At 38.0% G+C, this 21356-nt stretch overlaps 1 protein-coding gene across 8 annotated transcripts in view; it reads left to right on the forward strand.

Annotated features, from left to right (window-relative positions):
• The window catches only part of PIK3CB (phosphatidylinositol-4,5-bisphosphate 3-kinase catalytic subunit beta), a 107093-nt gene that overhangs the window by 59841 nt on the left and 25896 nt on the right, over positions 1–21356 (forward strand). For 7 of the 8 annotated variants that reach the window (XM_064666594.1, XM_064666592.1, XM_064666596.1 and 4 more), the window contains 10 exons: positions 1971–2196; positions 4144–4367; positions 7010–7192; positions 7448–7618; positions 8465–8542; positions 11050–11301; positions 11905–12001; positions 12865–12995; positions 14530–14583; positions 15303–15491. In XM_064666594.1, the coding sequence (XP_064522664.1) occupies positions 1971–2196; positions 4144–4367; positions 7010–7192; positions 7448–7618; positions 8465–8542; positions 11050–11301; positions 11905–12001; positions 12865–12995; positions 14530–14583; positions 15303–15491 (1605 nt within the window). The remainder of the gene's footprint in view (positions 1–1970; positions 2197–4143; positions 4368–7009; positions 7193–7447; positions 7619–8464; positions 8543–11049; positions 11302–11904; positions 12002–12864; positions 12996–14529; positions 14584–15302; positions 15492–21356) is intronic. The other variant, XM_064666600.1, reaches the window with a different exon arrangement.

Consider the following 21356-nt stretch of genomic DNA (forward strand, 5'->3'; position numbering starts at 1 on the left):
TACAACACCAAGTAATCTAATCCTTGAGCATAATAAATTTCTAAAAGAAAATAAAGAAGTGTGATGTCTCCTTCCATTGCATTTTCTGGTAAATAAGTATATTGTTTTTAAGGCCTATTCGGTCTGACAGGATTCACTTGTTTATAGACTTTATTTTCTTTGAATCAGTAGTAGCTTCATATAATTTCTTTTACACCTAATTTGAAACTTTCCAGACACTGAAGTATTTTCTCAGGCAGTGGACCACTTCAGAAGAAATTGAAGTGATCCGAGTTTTGTGCTATACTCAAATACTTGAAATAATTCTGATTGGAAAAATGTCATTAAAAGGGGAACCTGGGCAACATAACAGGTTAGTTGGTGAGTAAGATAATGGAATAACTGATAGTGATTTCAACTGCTAAAGAATTTAAAAAAACAACCATGTAAGTGACAACAATAAGGGGCTTGAACTAAGCTGTCAGGTTTTCTTGATAGTTGTGGCACACTGAACTTAGCATGCTATAAACAGGTACTGTTGATATTTAGCTGTTTTTTCAAAGAAAAGGAATGTTGATCCTATCTACAGAGGTCTTTCCTGGAAATCACTGTATTTGAAAACAGAACAGTAATGAAGACTTTGATGGCAAACTGGATTAGCAGCTTTGGTCCCACCACGTTGCTGTGACAAGGCATAGTTTGTGGACTCTTGGATATATAAAGAGGACTTGAGAGCAAATCTAAGGAGTTTATCTTGTACATGGAATGGTTACAATTAAAATAAGGGGGGGGAGTAAAATAGCCAATTATTTGAAGGCTGAAGAATTTTTCATTTCTGTGGAATTTTCAATTTTACCAGGCCATGCTGTGGGTGATGGACAGTGTCTGCTTTCAGTGAAAGCCAATTTCAGAGACTTCATGGCTTTGTAAATTTTGTAATCATTAAGTCATATAAGAAGTACCAGTAGCTGGAAATTGAAGTTGCACAACTCAGGAGGAGAGGCAATAATAGATTTAATCTTTTGATACCTTTGAAACTGGAATTTTTGCTCAACACCAAAGAAAGCTGCTGGATTGAGCTCTCACTCAGAATGCACTGGAATACATTTCTGGCAGACAGAATTCATTGTTACAAGTGTGTGAAATGTATGCAGATGTGTTCAGTTCCACAAAAGCAGTTTGGTTCAGCTGCAATTTTTTGAGAGGAGGTTTTTGCCGTTACATTATTGGTCCTGCAGCTCCTCTTTTGAAAGAAGCTTGAGAAACTAATCTGTAAAATGCAAACTTGTAAAATAAGGACAAAAATATTCTTGCAGATAAAGATTTGAGTAGTATTTATGTTGGGAGAACTTACTTTACTTACAAGTTTGATTTCTGCCAAAGATTTGTACTTTACAAATAAATTTACTTTAAGCTTCTCCAGACAACGTGGTTTTTTTGTTCAGGAATTGGTTCCATAGTGAGAACTTCTTGTCTATATATTCCAATAATTACTGGAAAAAGGAAATACAGCTGTGTCTTGAGGTAGAAGGATTTTGACATGAAGCTGTAGGAATGGATGGAGGAGAGCAGTAGTTTGCTGGTTGGTGTCAAGAGCGGCTGGCTCCAAAATCAATTAGTGCTTTGTTAACTGGGGACAGCCCAGGTCCTGCAACTTCACTGCAAAAAGGACTGTGCTGGGGAAGCCAAGGATGAGGATCAGGATGAGGACTAGTGCTGCCCTTCTCTCATCACTTCATAGTACTTGTCCCCTGTGTGTTTTTTGCCCCTGGGATATTTATCACACACTTATTGCTACTTAAAAATAACCTCAAGGTGGAGACTACAAACGAGACAAAGTAGATATATAATAATAAGAGAGAGAGCTAAAAATGAACCAAGTTAGCAAATATGCTACTTTCTATGTTCTTTTGGGCACACAAATGGAAATACCCTACCATATGTCCATGCCTTCTTGTTTTGTTTCATTTTCTTGCCTGTTTTCATTGCAGCTGTTATGGAAGCAGGCACATGCCTATCCACTCTTCCACCTCCTCATGGAGATTGACTCTTACATGTTCTCATGTGTGAATCAGACTGCTGTACATGAAGAATTAGAGGATGAAACCCGGAGACTTTGTGATGTTAGACCCTTTCTTCCTGTCCTTAAACTAGTGACAAGGAATTGTGATCCAGGAGAAAAGTTGGATTCCAAAATAGGTGTCCTCATAGGCAAAGGTAATTGCATTTAATTTTTTTTTTTAAATAAGGGTAAACTTTGTTGGTTATGAGGGTCTTTATTGGGCAGGTAAAATATATTAAAAATATATTAAAATATTTTAAAAATTTCTCTTAAAAATTCAGTATTTCCCTTTCTCAAACAAATACTGATGTAGTTGGAAAGGATTTAAATGCTCAAGATGAAACATGAAAGTTGTTTAAAGCTACTTTCTATATTGCATTTCAGCACTATATTGTATTACTACATCATTCAAGAGAAAATTTTATTTTGGTAGATGAGGAGAAAATATTTATAATTTTCTTATTATTACTAAGTGAAGAAAAGCATAATCCTTGAACAGTGCTATCATGAATAGCTCAACAGTTAACTGATTACACAGAAGGAACTAGAATTATTATGATTTTACTACATATGGTGTCTGAGTTGGTTAACAATATGATTCTTTTGTTGCTCTCAATTGTGTCACTGATTTTCATCAAACAATGAAAGGCTATTTTTAAAGGTTTCACAGTAACTTATTCTTGATGTTATGTCAGAATTTTCAGCTTTTAAATCTACTCTGCTTGGTTATACAATCCAGACTGACAGGGTCGTGTGAGGTCATACCTCTTGTTTTAAAACAATGGACCATTGTTAGGTCCCTTATAAAGACTGCAGGTTTTGTTTAGATTTCAGCAATACACTGTCTGCCTATTTGTTAGAGCTGACAATGGGAGCAGTTAGTCAGTTTAACCATTCAGACAGATTCTGAGAGATTCACAGTCTGGGACTGAATATTTGGCTTATTATAGCTTCGTGTGGCCCTTCCTTCTGCAGCTCCTACTCTGGACCTTAGCAGTGGGGGAAAAAGTGTTCTTGTCTGAGCTTCTGTACTTAGTGTTTTGTTCTAAAAAGGTGTTCAGTGCTTTGTGTGATTTGGACAATGTCCTTCCAAGTTCAGGAGAAAAGATAAACACAGTTGCAGGCCCTACATGTCCTGAAGTACCAAGGAGTCACAGCTGTGTGAACTCTCCATTATAGAAACATAGAATAGTTTGGGATGGAAGGACCTTTAAAGCTCATCTCATTCCAACCCCCTGCAGTGAACAGGGACATCTTCAACTAGATCACGTTGCTCAGAGCCCCATCCAACCTGACCTTGAATGTTTCCAGGACGGGGCATCCACCACCTCTCTGGGCAACCTGTGCCAGTGTTTCACCACCCTCATTGTGAAAAATTTCTTATTTATGTATCATCTACATCTACCTTCTTTTAGTTTAAAACCATTATCCTATGTCCTGTTGCAACAGGCCCTGCTAAAAAGTCTATTGTCAGCTTTCTTATTGGCCTCCCCTTTAGGTACTGGAAGGTGCTCTAAGGTCTCCTTAGAGCCTTTTCTTCTCCAGGCTGAACAACCCCAACTCTCAGCCTGTCCTCAGCAGAGGTGGTCCAGCCCTCTGAGTATCTTTATGGCCTCCTCTGGATTCACTCCAGTAGATCCATGTCCTCCTTATGTTGGGGTCCCCACAGGTGAACACAGTATTCCTGGTGGGGTCTCACCAGAGTGGAACCTCACAGGCTGGCCATGCTGCTGGTGATGCAGCCCAGGATACCTTGGCTTTCTGGTCTGTGAGTGCAAATTGATGGCTTATGTCCAGCCTGTCACCTACCAGCACCCCCAGGTCCTTCTCAGCAGGGCTGCTCTCCATCTGTTCATCCCCAGCCTGTGCTGATACCGGGGGTTGCCCCGACCCAGGTGCAGCACCAGCACTTGGTATTGCTGAACCTCAATGAGATTCCCATGGGCCCACTTCTCAAGCCTCTGTTCAGGTCCCTCTGGGTGGCATCCTGTCCTTAAGAGTGTCATATTAAAGTCAGGGTGAGCTTGCCTTTTCCATGTAATAGTACCTAAGAGACACACTGGTTCAGGTATATGTCTTTTTGCTTGTTTGAATTCTTTCAGGTCTCCATGAGTTCGATGCCTTACAAGATCCTGAAGTGAACGACTTCCGAGCTAAAATGCGGAGGATCAGCGAGGAAAAGATTCAGTCCCTTGTGGGTCTCTCCTGGATGGACTGGTTAAAACACACTTACCCACCAGAGCAGGAACCTGTTATCCCAGAGAGCTTCCAAGATAAGCTCTACAGTGGAAATCTTGTAGTGGCTGTTCATTTTGATAACTGCCAGGTAGGAGTGGTTGTTCATCACATTTCGTGTCTGTTTTTACCCGGATCTGAGTTAGCATGGGACTGATGTAAATGAAATAGAATACTAACATTGTGGTGTTTGCTTTAAAATGCAAATTTTATCACCAGGATCCTTGACTCTTGAAAGAAAGTGAGAATGTGAACCTACAGTTGAGAATTGAACTTCTAAAGTCAAATTACAGTTCTACTTCTCAAGGCAAAATGCACAACTTGTATATTCTATATTATTTCACATTTGTTAAAACATAAAACATGATTCAAAGTTGTCAGGACTATTTTTGGACAACTGTTACTGTGTTGCTTCACTAGCATTCAGTTTTAAGCTCAGTTCATCAGGGATTGCTGGTGAATTCAACACACTTCCCTCTATGTGTGGCTCCTTGAACATCTTTGGGGTTGGTCTGCTCATTAGATTGAGCAATGCATTTAAAAAGAAAAGAATTAGTATTCCCTCTTCTCAAAATGCACACAGACAATTAAAACACTGAGACTTTTTGTTACCTTTTTGTTTTGGCTAACAAAACTATGGCTTATTTTTAAAATAAAAACCCCTTTCGTTTCCGCCAAAAAATCCTAAAGTGTTTTAGCCTGACATTTTTTGATGTTGAAGTTGCTGTGATTCTGTTTGAGTCCAGCATTCCCGTTACTCCTTTTTTCACTCTCTCCTTTTGGATAACTGTGAATGATCAGCACTGGAAACCTTAAAAATCTCACAAGTGTGTAAATATATCAGGCTTTTGACCAAGGTGCTAGATACTGATTTTCTAATGATTCAGATAATTTTATTTTCAAAACTGTGTAATTTCTAGTGCTATTTTTTTAAACTTAAAAAAAAATAAATGGAAAGATCAAATCTGCCTCTGGGAACATTAACTGTAGAGGTGCATACTATATGGGGTCACCAGTAACACCAGCTGATGTTAGGTGCATAGGTGTATTATAACAAAACCTTTTGCAGTCCTCTTTGGCTTAGTAGAGACCTTGTAGTTGTCCAGTAGTGAGAGTATCTGTGTGTTTGTCAGCTTTTGATTAAGATACTGCATATATATGCATATGCTGACAGTACAGAAGCAGAGCAAAAGTTCATGCTGGTGCAGAATGTATTTGCCTGCCACTATAATAGCTTAGGCTGCTGACATTTCAAATGTTTCAAATGCTTCTGCTGCCAGCTCTGACCTTCAGAACTATTAACAGTTCAAATCTGAGCTGCTTTTTAGAGCAGTAAACTCTGTTCCAGACCTTACTACTCGTACTGAGCACTGGAATCATCCTAGGAGACTGTTGTGCTCTTTTAATTCTTTCAGCTGTAAGAGTGAGAAAGAGAATTGTCTAGAAGGTGTGGGTGAGCTATAAGAACTCCCTGGTTATCTCTGGAGCAAGAGAGGCTGATCCTCATTTCTGTGACGTGGGTATCAAATCCTACAATTGGGAAGGAAGGCAGCTGCCAGAGAGTGCCAGCTTTCTGGGAAGAAAAAGTGTTATTCCTTGTCTACCCACTGCTAGGAGAAAGCCTTCACAGTGTGGCAGCTTTCTGAAAGGGGGAAGCTGTGGTGAACCATGCAGAAACTGAGAAAATACAGAATTAATTTAGCGTGACTTTAGCGTGGTTTTTCCATTAGGGCAGCTTGGCTTCTTACCAGTAAATGTCTATAGAAATAAAGCACAATGCAAAAGAATGTAAGCCAGACAATACTTCACATTTGTTAATAACTGGGTTTAGGATGCTTACATCTTCAGAATTGTGTGTGTGTAAATAAAAAATAATAATTAAAAAAAAATCAAAAATACACCAAAACCTCAGAATTCCCTGAATCAACCTTTGCAAACAAGCCTGTGCAGAGCATAATGTGATAAAGGGAAATGAAAGATTTCACAGATCTTTTACATTAGGAACTTAAAATGAATATAAAATTTTTTTTTACTTACAAAGGATAGTAATTTCTTCCCTAATCTTTTTAGAGCACATTGAAATTAGAGTTACTTTGGAAATATACAAATAGCCTCTAAAGGTTTGATTAAAAAAATTCTTAGAAAATACAGAGTCTTTGCATGTTGTATTCAGAGTGCTACAGGTGTTGACTGCTACTCCTCTTTTCTGCTCTCCTCCTGGTTTGATGGTGGTTTTGTACATTAATCACATTAACAGTTTCTTCTGCTTTGTTACTTGAAGTTTTCTTTTTCTTCTGAGTACAGTGATACTTAGAAAGAGGATAGATTGCTAGCGGTCAGAAAGAAGAAAAATTAGCACACCTAGTACTGCTAAATACCTTGGAATGTGTGCATGATTTATGGTTCCCTCAGTCACATTCCAAAAGCAAGCTGCTGGATCAGTACACTGCTCTAAAAGTCTTTAAATCCCTGTTGAATCAAAAAGATAAAGGTCTGTGTTCTTAAGATAAGATAAGATATTCTGATAATATAAAAGTTTGGGATCTGACATTTTGCAGCTTTTAGGGTGATTATTATTGTGATTGCCCTAAAGATATAGACATTAACTGTTAAACAGACTGGTTTTAGCAGTTATTATTTCTGCTCTATTTTATTATGTATGCTACAATTTAAGCCTTGTACATCTGACTATGACAAGTTTGACATTCTGTATTCCTGCTTGTGTTTTGTTAGGATGTATTTAGTTTCCAGGTGTCTCCTAACATGAATCCCATCAAGCTGAACGAACTGGCAATCCGAAAACGTTTGACTATCCATGGAAAAGAAGATGAGGAAGTTGATCCTGCTGACTATGTGCTGCAAGTTAGTGGAAGGCTAGAATATGTTTTTGGTGATCACCCGTTAATTCAGTTCCAGGTACATGAAATTTTTTGGAACTCGGTGTAACAATTCTCTGCTGCCTTGGCCAAAGGTGCTTCCTGTCCCCTTGGATGCTCAGCTGTGCTGAACAGTAACACCTTGTCTCTTCATGTCTGCAGCCCTCTCCAATTGTAAAATACGTGTGCACCCTTCCCTTTGTATCTTTGTAATGAGTTATTTGTTTCTTTGATTTCAAAGTTGCTGTAGAAACACTTTGCTAGCTGGTAACAACTGTTTTCTGTGGGCTTTTAGTACATCCGCAACTGTGTGATGAACAGGACTCTCCCTCAGCTGACTCTGGTTGAGTGTTGCACCATCAAGAAGATGTGTGAGCAGGAGATGATTGCCATAGAAGCTGCCATAAACCGAAAATCATCCACCCTTCCTCTTCCTCTGCCACCAAAAAAAACAAGAGCAACAACTGTAAGTTCATGTGGGGAATGTCTAACACCCGAAAGGAACCCAGGAAATATAAATCCTGGGATTTGTGCTATGGCTGCTGTTTGCCAGTGTAGGTCACCTGGGTGTACTCAGAGCCCCCTGTTGCGTGTGAGATTTACCTCAGAAATAGCAGACCTTGAGGCTTCTTGGAAATTTCTTACCTTCCCTCACCTCATCCATGCTCCTTCTCCTGTTCTGCCATCCATTCCCCCCCTTTTCATTGCTATTGATTGTACTTTAAATCACAACCCAGAAGAGTGGGTAATAATCTGTTACCAACAGCTGGAGAAGTTGTTGCAGAGAACCTGGGTTCTCCAGCTTTGTTGGAGCTCCACTGGCTTGGGCAGCAGTGCTCTGGGATCTCTGTATTAGCCCAGATATCATATGTGATGCTGCCACTGCAGTGATGGTGATTTTTGCCACAATAGGCATCTAACTTTCTTATAATCTGGTGCTTCCTTTATTACAGAACTTTTGGCCTTACAGCACAGTTATATTTTATGTGCTGTCACTCTAAGAAATATGGACAGATCTTTGCTCTGTTACACACTCTGTAGTTATTCAGAATGAACAATAAATTTGAAGGGTTATTCTGAATTGTCAGAAGTAGTACGTGATGTATGTTCTCCTCCCCAACCTCATTTCAGCTGAGTTTTTACTTTGTCTCCTTGTAGTTATTGCTGACCAACTTATCCATTAAGATTTCAAATCTGTATTTTTAAAAGTGCATTTGTGTTTGTATTTACGACTTGCTTAAAATGTAGCTTATAAAATAAGTCTCAATTTTACACTGATGAAGAATGAATTTGTCTTTGTTTCCCTTCTCAGAGTGTATGGGATATTTCCAACCCTTTCAAGATTATTCTGTTAAAGGGTAATAAACTAAATACAGAAGAAAATGCCAAAGTAAGTAACTATGTCTAGTATCAGAAGACATTCTGTTCATCACTTCAATGATTTTCAATGTTAAGTGAACTCAAAATCATACAGATTTCAATTCAGCAGAAGTATAGGCATTTTTAGTTATTCCCGATGACCTTGGTAGCATTGGTTAAAAATCCAGCTTTACTGTTAAAGTATTCCTTTATTCTCTGAAGTTCGATATGTGCATTACAACATTGCAATAATTGTGACAGAATGACATGAATGTTTACACAGTACTTAATTTTTTAAAAGATGGTATCTGTAAAGTACTGATATTGATGTGAAATAGGCTTATTTAAAATAGACTGTTGTAAACACCTGACACAGATTAAATATTAGATGTTTTTCAGTGGGACATGAGGGGTAGTAGTCCTAAATATCTGTGTCTAAACATGGACTGTATGCTTCTATACAATCTGTCTTTTATTTTCTAAACATGAGGAACACAAAGAAAGAAAGCTGTAATACCACTTCCTGTAAAATGTACATGACAGGGCTACTGACTGTTGTACAGACCACAAGTTAACACATGGGAATTTATTGCAAAACTACTTTAAGGCCTTACAAGACCAATTCCTGTGAGATAGAACAACATTAATTTCCTTTGTTTTGTTTAGCAATCAATAGATTGTATAACGAGTCATGTAGAGAAGGAAGAGATCCAATTAGCCACTGGTATTTGCTGTTCTGATGCTTTATTCAGGATACCTGGTGCATTTGTTTCATTCAAAGCTGTTGTTACAACCTCCTTGTAAATTAGCAATCCTACATTTTACTACATAGCAAAATGAGCCATAATTATATTTCACTTCCTGAGACACTGTGATTGTGGAAATGCATCCCTGCAAAACTAGATGTTTCCCTCTTCTCTGTCTAAACCATTATTTAGTTGGTTCTAATATTTTCTTATCTCTGCATTCTGCAAACTCTCAAGTTTTTAAAAGAAAAGAAAAGGAAAAAGAAGGTGGATTCTGGAAGCAATATAGCTCTCAGGTTTTTCTAGGTGTATTTTCCATGCTTTACAAAGTGAGTTTTGTTTAATTTGAGTATGTTTTTGGAGGAAAAAGAAAATACTTTGATTATAAGAAACAGGAAAAGTTGTCAGTTCTTTTGTATTAGCACCTGTGGGCACCATCTAAATATTATTTAGTGTTTTGAATGCTTTTTAGTATTGAAAACTTAGAAGTCCTGTGCTTACCCAAGAACAAGAATGCACAGAGCAGCCCTGCAAACTTGTGCATGTTTCCCTGTGTTGTCTGTCTACACTGTTATGAAATTGTCACTACTGAGAACTCATTTGTTTTCTAGTCCTGATTCTAAGGCTGTTTAATTCACTGCCATTGTTCATTTACACCCACTGTGCTTTGGATCAAGCCAATATTCATCCCTTTTTGCTGAATCCACCACCAAGGTTCACAAATGCAGTGTTTGTGGTGGGAAACAAAACATTTGTCAGATGGGTAGCACTGCAGTAATGTGAGCTGGGGTGAGTATGTTCACCTAGAGCACAAGTGACCTCATTCATCTGCCTAACACCCCGTTATCCAAGTGCATGACATTTGAAATTGCTTCTCTTTTTGTGTTGCTCTTTGACTCCACCACTGGTACACACAGTGTCATGAGTAAAAGGGAAGTGTCAGAATGCAAAGAAAAAATCTGGACCCAAGCTTTTGTATTAACAGGATTAGAAATTGTAGAATTAGAAAGGTGAATTATTTTTTTTTTTTAATCCAAAACCTGTATCAAATTGGAAACATCTGTCTTTCCCTTGCAGTGCTCAGAAATAAGCTGATAGCTTAAAGGAAATGTTGGGAAGGTTGATTAGGAGCTTAGGGGACCTGAGACATCAGATCACTTTCACACATTTAACTGTAACATCGAGAACTTCTCTTAGGTGTTGACCAAAGGATTACACTTGTGGGTTTCTACCTCACATTGGTACTTTTGGAAGGCCACCTGAAAGAAGTTGGCATATTTCACTCTGCAGTTTTCTGTGTACATATGTTATTAAACAGAAAGGCATTGACCTGTAATGTGTTTCATTTCAGTGCCAATAGCTCCAGCTTCTTTATCTATTTGTTCTTCTGCCTTTCTTGATCCTTATTTTCATCCTTCAAGCTACCTGGTTTTGTTGGGTTTTGAGTGCTAAAGACGAAACAATTCCTGGAAATCATGTACATTGTCATTATTATTATTACAGGTGATTTCTGATGCTGAAGTCATCAGTGTTCCCTCTGTAGATTTTTATAAACAGTTTAAGTAAAAAATTATTTCTTTTTAAGCTGGAAAAACCCTCAAGCTTTTCTCATTTCTAAGCACAGATTGGTTCTACCTGGAGACTTGAATTTGTATTCAGGAAATTAATCTTAAATTTTTCATTCTGTTTAGTTGTTTGTTGAAATTCATATATGTACGTTCTGTATAATATTGTATGGAGAATTCTGTAGGTTCTGTGACAAGCTTAATATTTTTTTGTTTCTTTATGGCAGGTTCATGTTAGGGCTGGTCTTTTCCATGGTACAGAGCTCCTTTGTAAAACTACTGTAAGCACAGAAATATCTGGGAGAAGTGACCACGTTTGGAATGAAGAGCTGGAGTTTGAAATCAATGTATGTGATCTGCCAAGGATGGCAAGGCTCTGCTTTGCAGTTTATGCTGTGATGGATAAGATGAAAACTAAGAAGTCCACTAAGGCAATGAATCCTTCCAAATACCAAACAATTAGGAAAGCAGGAAAAGTGGTAATTATTTTTTTTATTTTATTTTTATTTTAATTTTTTTTTTCTTGAGTGACCTCTGAGCTATATTGAAATGAACATTCAGAAAGTTTTCCTTGTCCTCACTTAAGTGTTCAGGAATGCAAAATGAAAATAAAAAGTTAAAAAGAGCCTATGTATTAAGAAGTGCACATCTTGGTATCAAAAAGCTTTTGATACTTCTCAGACACTGAAAAAGGCATAAAAATGTCAGTTGTAAGTCAGTTGTCACATAGCTGTTTAAAGAGCTGTATTTTAAAAGGTCAGTTTTATTCTGAGCTGTAGATGAGTTGTGATTGGGAAAAGATGAAACAAAATAGCATTAGGCTTACAGTCAGGGAAAGGCTCACATTCAGGGAAATGGGTATTTTTACACTGCCCTTAAAATTAAGTCCTTATTGTCCTCAGTGGCACTGGAGTACATGCTGAAAGCTAAGCATGTGACCAACTGCTTTTCCAAAACATATCACTATTTGAAAAAAAAAAATAAAGAGCCACCCTTTCAATTTTGTTTATATTGTAGTGTTTGCTTTGTAATAATATTTGCTGGCGTCTGAGTTTCCATGTAAAAATAATTTCCTTTAACAGCATTATCCTGTAGCCTGGGTAAATACCATGGTGTTTGATTATAAAGGACACTTGAAGAATGGAGAACTGGTACTGCACAGCTGGTCATCATTTCCTGGTAAAGTCTAAGTTTTAAGATTTGGGCTTTAAGTACTGGAGAATGTAGTATCAAGTAGTAGAATATTTACTGTATGCATGTCCCATTCCCCTATAATAGTGTCTTTACTGCTTGTATTTTTTATATGGATAAATATGTAGCATCTTAGTCTCTTTCTTGCAAGTATTGTTTATCAGGAAAAGAGGAAGAGCAAGAGTCTGCTTGGAAGTAGTATTCTAAAAGTTTTATCTGTTATGGAAGGAAAACCACATAAAATACATGCATGTTTATATCTAGTGTTACTTGTTTTTAAGGAGCAGTTTAGGTTTCATTTGGTCCCCTCTGCTGTGCATCCTAAACTAAATAGATAAATTATAGTGTATGTGGCAATATTTGCATCAGCAAAACCTGTGAGTTAGAATTTTGTCTTCTTCCCTGATACTCAACTTAATTGGTGAGTGTCTGAAACCTCCATGTCACTCTTCATTCCATCCCAAGAAACCCTGTATCAGCTTCACTGTAGTGCTGAAAGAAAACTGGCTTAAAACTCTTCCTCAGTGCTATTTAATCCAGAGGCAGTGTGTGTCCTGGTTTGCAGAAGCTGCAGATCTTCCTGGGATTTGTTTCACTATAGGGATATCTCAGCTTCCCTTGACTGTGATGAAAGAGAAAACCTCTCATTGGGTGATAATCCAGCATTTGGGAATGTAAGAGGTAGTTTATGCTGGAAATGCAGAGCACTGTACTAAAAGTGTTGTGCTGCAGAACATGCTTCTGTCTGTTGTACACGTTAAGAGACTTCTTACTGCATCCTTGCCTTTCAGAGGTTTCAAATTTTAATTCATGCCTGGCCTGTAATATCAATTGTTTGGTCAATGTTTCAGATGAACTTGAAGAAATGTTGAATCCCATGGGAACCGTCCAGACTAACCCTTACACTGAAAATGCAACAGCTTTGCACATTAGATTTCAGGAATATTCCAAACAGCCTATTAATTACCCTCCCTTTGATAAGGTAAGCCATGACCTAAAGATAAGTCATGAAAGTTTGTGTAAATAGCTGTTACTTCTTTCCTTTCAACACTGCCTTTTCCAGTGAATTCCCCTCTTCCTGCCCTTTAGTCAACACACTGCACACTGCTGGCACACTTGGGGTTCACTTGAACAAAGCTGGACTTGCAAAGACTTTCAAAGTTTATTTGCAGACTGGGAAGCATGGGGGGGCAAGCATCAAACACAGAATTAGGACATTGTGGTTTTGTTTATGCATGTTTTCACACACAGTATGTAAACAAGCTTTGTGGTTGAGTAGCAGATGTAATACACGATATTAATAAGAGGTTCATACAGAGAAAGAAGAAATAAAACAAGTTAGTATACCTTTTTAAGGGATTTAGCTGCTGGGTATTTATGCTCTGATTATTGTAGTCTTTTGTTGTTTCTCACATTGCCTGAGTGAAGATAGCACAAGTCTTGCTGAACATGTGTCTGGGGATGCTGTTGTAATCCTGGGTGATGGGAGAGGCAGAGCTCTGAGGGAAAGGAGATGGTGTGATTCTTTAGACATTTTTCTTAACTGAGATTTCTTTTTCTGATTCATTCCTCAAACCAGCAGCATCTGACAACTGTAGACAGACATACCTACAGTTAGGTTAGACAGCCAACTGGACCAGTTCACCTGGTCTAATTGGCTCAGGCAGTCACCATCCTAACTCCTGTCCAGGGTTGCAGGAGTGTGCAGAACACTGTTTGAAGAACTGTATTTACAGCTACACGTAATTATCATTGTGGTTTATTACCTGAACTTCAGAAACCAGATAGAATGTTCAAAAGGCCAAAAACATTAAAAAGAGAAACTCAGCTGAGCTTTTGGGGAAATGTTGCTTTGCTGTTAACAAAGGTAGCAGTCCTTGTTCTGAGGGTTGCTGTGTAATAGCTGGTGCTGAGAGTTTGTGGGTGGAATATTCGTTGTATTGTTACATGAGTTCTTGTTGGAAGATGGTTTGTCCTGGTGTTATGTGGGGGAAGACCTCAGTTACGGGGGGGGGAAGTACCTGGAAACACTAACTGAGATCATGTGGGCAATCTGAGAAAATGGTGAAGGGACTGAGTCTGTGAACTCATCTGGAATGGAGATGTAGAAGTATGGATCTGGGGGTGTGGAAACAGTGCCCTTGAAAACAGCAGAAGTAGAGATGAGAAAGCAAAGGGTAATTTAGAGCTGAGGAATTGGTTTGCTGCACTGAAAAATGAGGAAATGCAAAGAGAAATGGAAAACAAGGTGCCATCAGAAAGACTGTTTAGCTCAGTAGTGCTGAAGAAGAAAAAAACGGAGGTAATCATGAGCACTGCTATTCCTGATCTCCCTAGTCCTGCAGATTAGAAAGGGAGCACACCATATTGTACCACTGTATATACAAAAGAATAGTGTTGAAACTATATAAAAGATAGCAAAATTTCCTTATCTACTTCATTTCCATAATGTTTATTCTTTCAATGCAATCAGATTTGGGTTTAAATCTAATGTATTTAAAAACAACTTTTTGCAGATACTTGAAAAGGCAGCTGAGATTGCAAGAAACAGTGACAATGCTGCAATGGCGGTGAGCATCATCTAAAGACTATTTTAAAATTAATTTTCTGGGGGTTTTTGGCTCTGGAAATAAAGTCTACAGCTTAAATAAGAGTTTACTGGCTCTGTTTTTGTATATAATTCACTTGATGAACTGCCTTAAAATTCATGTATATATCTGCTTTTTCCAATATATTTTGGACTTGGCTATATTTTGTTAAAAAGCTTTGCATACTCTATGGGTTTGGAACACAGCTAAGATTTACATTAGATGTGGAAAACAAGTTAAGATTAGAAGATAAAAATATGTGTTTGTCTACTTGGCAAATATACTTTCTTTTGGTTATTATTGGAAAAGTGGGTTGGTTTGTTTGGTTGTTTTTTGCTTTTAATTAAAAGAAATATATATACATGTATCTATTAAATTTCATCATTTGAAAAACAAAAGAAGAAATATGCATCCTAATGAAAATTCTCCATGTTGGAGTTGGAAAACAGAAATATTGCCATCTAGTGTCATTAACTCTAAAGTTTAGTTGCTTTTTTAGAAACTGCTGCACACTGAATTTGAAATCTGTTAGTTGTAGTGCTTACAGCTTAAGAAATCTGAACAAAAGACACATTAGTCACTCCCCTGTGTTCCCTGAGTTTTATCTGATGTTCCTCCTGCTGTGGGATTGCTGATATTTGAGCTAAAGTATAAGAATCTTACTGAATTTATCACAACATTTTACCTTTCTCATTTTCTAGGGTCGAGGTGGTAAGAAGTTTTATGTTGTGCTAAAAGAAATAATGGAAAGAGATCCTTTATCTCAGCTTTGTGAAAATGAAATGGATCTCATTTGGACTTTGCGATATGACTGTCGTGAAAATTTCCCACAATCATTGCCCAAACTGCTGCTCTCTTTAAAATGGAACAAACTTGAAGATGTTGCTCAGGTAAGGGAAAAGACAACGATGGTGGGGGGAAATGCTGGAGTCAAATCATGGTGTCAAAGGCCTTGCTGAAGTCCAGATAGACCATATCCACAGTTTTCCCCTCATCCACCAGGCAGGTCACCTGATCATAAAAGGAGATCAGGCTGGTCAGACAGGACCTGCCCTTCCTAAACCCGTGCTGGCTGGATCTGATCCCTTGTCCATCCTGTAGGTGCTGTGTGATTGCACTCAGGATGATCTGCTCCATAACCCTGCCAGGCACTGAGATCAGGCTGACAGGCCTGTAGTTTCCCGAGTCCTCCTTCCGGCCCTTTTTGTGGATTGGTGTGACATTTGCCAACTTCCAATCATCTGGGACCTCCCCAGTGAGCCAGGACTGTTGGTAGATGATGGAGAGTGGCTTGGTGAGCTCTTCTGCCAGCTCCCCCATCACCCTTGGGTGAATCCCATCTGGTCCCATAGACTTGTGAGGATCCATTGGCTCAGCAGGTCACTAACTGTTCCCTCCTGGATTACAGGGGGGCTGTTCGGCTTCTTATCTCTGTCTACAAGCTCCACAGGCCAGTTGTCCTGAGGACAACCTGTCTTACTGTTGAAAACTGAGGCAAAGAAGCTGTTAAGTACCTCAGCCTTTTCTTCATCTTTGGTGACTGTGTTCCCCCCCAAGCCCAACAAAGAATAGAGGTTTTCCTTGCTCCTCCTTTTGCTACTGACATATTTGTAGAAGCACTTCTTGTTATCCCTGACAGAAGTGGCTCGATTGAATTCAAATTGTGCCTTTGTCTCTAATTTTCTTTCTACATGACCTAACTATATTCCTAAACTCTTCCTGAGTAGCCAGCCCTTTTTTCCATAGTTGGTAAGCTCTCTTTTTTCCCCAAATTTCCTTCAAAATCTCCCCATTCAGCCAGACCAGTGGTCTTCCCCGCCGGCTCGCCTTTCGGCGCACTGGGACAGCTCCCCTGCGTTCAAGACTTCCTTCTTGAAGCATGTCCATCCCTCCTGGATCCCTTTGTTTTCAAGGGCTTTTTCCCAAGGTACCCTCTGAACCAGTCTTCTGAGTAGTCCTCTGGGAAAAGCATGGCAATTATTTCTACAGACTAATTTTAAAATCTTGTGTCCACTTTGATTTTAAATGCAAGGAATTTCACAGACTCACAATGTTGCTTAGGTTGAAAGGAACCTTCTGAGATGACCTAGTGCAGCCCCCTGTGCTCAAGCACAGTCACCTGAGCAGGACTATGCCCAGCTGCATTTGGAGTATCTTCACCAATGGAGACTCCACAGTCTCTTTGGGCAACGTGTTCCAATGTGTGACCATTGGAATATCTTTTGTAAGGCTATTAAATATTTTTAAAAAAAGCTTATCAGTCATGATCTGAAACAAAACTTCTTATAAAAATTACTAAACTGCTCAAATACTGTAAAAATCCACATCTCACCTGGGTAATTAAACCTCATTTGGGCAGACAGGTGATTTTCAAAGAAATATGATCCGCACCAATGGTACAAAACATATAATTCTCGTCATGTGGCTGTTTGACCAAAAAGAGTCTCCTTAAAGTGACTCTCAGTAACCAAGGGCATGAAGGCTGGTGCTGTGATACAAGATGCATTTTCAGTAAAATTACTTGTTTGCTGTACAGAGGTGCACAATTATTTCACTACACTCTAAAGAAGTTGCTGTAGCTGCCTTTTGCTGTATTTACCCAAATAGAACCCAACTCCTGTGACACTTTTTGGGAATAGGTTGAACTTTAACCTTTAATAGGAAAAATTATATGAGCTTATAGTAAGACCATTCCTGCTTGATAGACTGATTTTTAAAAAGTAATAAAATAACATATTCCTGGATTGGTATTGAAACTTTTTAGTCTGATTGTGTACAGAGTACAGAGCAGTTTGGCCAAACTGCAAGTCTGGCCAGAGTAACCAACGCAGCACTCGCTCCAGGGGGTGAACCCAGATGTTGTTTTGGTCACCTGCTTATCCTGACAGAATATATATTTAAATAACACTCAACTTCTTGCAGACCATTACACTGTGATAATATTTATCTCTTTCCATGAATCTCATTTTTTAAATTTGAAACTAATTTTTTTTTCATTTTTTTAATAACTTTAGAGCTAAAAAGCATTTTCTGTGAAGGATTATGATTGATAGTATAGATTTCTATTGTGCCTTAGTATTCTGACCTTCACCTGTTACAAGCTCGGTGTTCTGGGAAGAAAAGGAAGCCACTCCATGAAAATATCTTGTCTATTTCTGTAATTTTTGTGATTATCTAGTCAGTCAGAATCTTAGCTTGCCTCCAGCATGGAGCTTATCTTCTGTTACATCCTTTCTACCACATAGATGTATATGTTGTGTGAACTCCTAAAAATAAATGGAATTTCATCCTAGCTAATTGTCTGTGCCATGGACACTACATTAACAAAATGGAGTACTCACACATTTCTTGCTCACTTGTGTTCTTCTGTGTGCAAGAATCCTCATTCCTTAGTAATTCCATTGTGCTTCTGAATTTATTGTTCATTATTAGAAGTTATCTGGAAATACAAAGTGTAGAAATGTAAGCAGGTACTTGTTTGCTCATTAAAATATGTGAGGAAAAAGGCCTTCTGATTGCTGTGGGCTTTGAAATGTGGCCCTTGGTAGCAGTTTTGAAAAGTTATTTGGAGTATGGATATCAGCTGACAGCTCAAAGTCCTTTAAATTTGGGAATATTAAATATTATAGATGTATAAATGATTTATTTAAGCAGATGGCTGAAAATATGTGGTCATCTTGTTACTGTGGAAGGAATGTAGTGTTACTTTCTGGAAGGAATGTAGTATTTATGTTTGTTTATGTATAGGCAATAGTGCAGTTTATAGTGTAATATTGGTTTTGGCAGCAAGGATGGTCTATCTGAAAAATGAGATCTTATCCTTAAACATGCCAAATATTTCTGTAGTACACAGACATGTAAGTACTCCCAACAACTTACCTTTTCAGGTAAGGCAAGACAGCCTCCTGAATTTTATGAGTTCCAAAATTAGCAGGACTCATAATTTACTTCTCATAAAAATTAAACATTTATAGTAGTAGCTGTAGATTGCAGTGTTTGTACGGCTACATTGTGCATGCTGTTGTACTGGAAGTTTGTTTAATGTTCATTTTTAGATGTATTTCAGTAAAAGTCTTGACACTTAAGGCAGAAAGTTTTAAAAAACTAAACACAACAAAATACAAAAAAAAAACACAACAAAAAGAAAACAAAACCCCAAAAATGGAGTATTGTGTTTGATTGTAGACTTATTCTGTTAGCTCAGTGGTCCATGGAGTTATGTCCAATGGATTAAAGCAGCTTTGTTGAATTATTTACCATATAGATCTCATCCAAGTTCTTATTGGATTGCAGTATTTTAATGAAATGATTGCACTGAAGGAATTCTGAAGGTGCTTGCCCTCACTGCTGCCATAACCCCCTCACTCAGCAGAGTAGCAGGGTGGCAGAACTTGTTAGCAGAATTCACAAGGCAATATTTATTCTCAAAGCAGATTTCAACCATTATTTAAAAAAATCCCCTTATTTTCAGCAAAGTGACACCATCCATAGTGAGAACTAGAGAAAAGACAGCTGATTTCTGAAATATGTGAAATAACTGGAATAAAAATAATGGCCTGTGCTTAACTGTATTGTCTTTTACAGTGAACTTGTCTTGTTAGAAAGAAATTGTGGTTATTTCTTTATAGAAAAAAGTATTGATACCCCAAGGCCAAATTTGAGATTTCTCTGAACCTCTCAATTGTTGCTGGGAATTGCAGTTCCTTGTCTTCTCCTGGCTCGTCAGGAGTTGCAAACCATGCAAGAGTATTAGGTGGTGTCTCATGTGTGCAACATTTTACCATATTGCAGAGAAATTTTTAGAACTCAGAACATGTTTTGAAATGTGAAATTTCTTTACAAATTCCTTTACTTGGAAGCTGTTCAGTTACTGCTCTGCTGCCAGAGCAGGTGAGGGCATTCCACGGTGCATGTTTTCTTTTGTCCAAATGCAACAAGTGCTTCTATCTCCTCTCACCTGCACTTTGGAGCAGCACAGCTGAATGTGGAGCTGGTTGGGCTGCACTTCTCTCTTACTAAAGTCCCAAGGCATAATGTGAGCAGAGCCATAGGTGCTTGGGGAACTCTCTTGGCTGTGTCATAGGTTATTTAGATCTTGCTCCCTCTCAGCTCATATACCTTAACATTTTCTCATTATAACAACAATAATTTAAGCAAAGAGAGGATATCTGTACTTTCAAATAACCTTCACAGTAAATGTACACTCTGTAGAGCGTGACTTTCACAATTCATTGCCTGATACATGAGGCACGCAGGGCCACTTGGGCTCAGCAGACTATTTCAGGGTCTCCGTTCAATTCAATCATTCAGTATTAACAAAGTATTTCTTTATTCTTGTCGGTTCTGCACCTGGTTTAAAGTAGGTTGTCTAGAAATTCTGATAACTGGCAGAGTTTCTTACTGCATGTTCATAGCTGCTGCTTGCATTTCCAACATCTGTCTTGTGTGTTAAGTGTCTGACTGATGTTAGAGTTTCAGTGCCAGTGTTCTGCTGTGTGACTGTTGATGGCTGCAGTCCTCAACAGCAGGACTGGCATTGTTACCCCTTGTTGGGCTATGGATTGAATGGATTTTTGAGTGTATTTTTCTGTGGGAATACGACATCTATGTTTAAAAACACCTTTAGTTTAATTTTATATCACTATGAATTGTGCAGGTGTTCATGCCAGTAGTTGCCCATGAAAATGGTTTAGTTGATCCTTTCCTCCACTTCTGGAGCTGCAGTCTGGCCACTGGCTTTGCACTGTTAATGATCTCTACCCGTTTCTTGTCTTCTGAATTTCATTAAACTGGCCCCATGGTGTTTAATCAGTGTTATGAACACACCTGTTAAGTGTCAGCTGAGACTATGAGCTCAAATGTGTTTGTCATGCTTGAACTGGAAGCATTAGTTGATATGTGACATATATTAGAAACAGGGAATTTTCGCTGTTGTTTTGAAATTGTTACTAAATCAGAAAGAAAACAAGATCTTAATCATTCAGATTTTATAAGTTGCTATTGAAATATGAAATAATATGTATTATCTAATTTGTAGGAAAGAGTATTTTTATTACAAATTATGAGACTCATTCCTACAGAAAGAAAAATCTTGTGCTGTTGATACACTGCATTTATATATTCAAGTTTGTTTATTTTGAGTAATAGTGAATTGTTTCAGTCATACAATTATATACATATTATTAAAATTACACTTTCAGCGGGGAGTTTCATTACAATGCAATAAAACCAGTTTATTTTATGAGCCTTCTGGATGTTCTTGGTTGTCCCAAATGATGCACTAGTGTATTTTGTAATGTTTTCCAGCACATTATATTGCATAGGGATTTTTTTAAAAAATATCTAAGCTGAATCATGCTTTTCACAATTTAAGCTTATTACTATTCACAATGAATGTGTGAAAAAGCTCCATCAGTTGAGGCTTGGTAAAGATTTCTTTCAACAAAAAACTACCTTTTTTTTTTCTAGTAGAAAACTTTTGCCATTACCAAAGTTGTTATGTATTTATGAGAGCACTTACAAAACTTTATCTAATTTTTATTGACAGTTTCTTAAACATACTTATCTGGGGTTACCTAATTTTTCTTTATTGTGCATTGTGTCTACGTGTGAAGAAACAGGTTTTGCAGACTAAAAATAATCTGGATCATTTTAAGGAGTAAGAAACTGATTCAGAAGTGGGGCCATTTACCCCAAATTGTTTCTCTCCTTTCCACCAAACCCCCACAGTGGTTGGTAACCATCTTCTGTTGGTA

This window comes from Pseudopipra pipra, chromosome 10 (assembly GCF_036250125.1).
Source record: "Pseudopipra pipra isolate bDixPip1 chromosome 10, bDixPip1.hap1, whole genome shotgun sequence".
NCBI classification, from domain to species: Eukaryota; Metazoa; Chordata; class Aves; order Passeriformes; family Pipridae; genus Pseudopipra; species Pseudopipra pipra.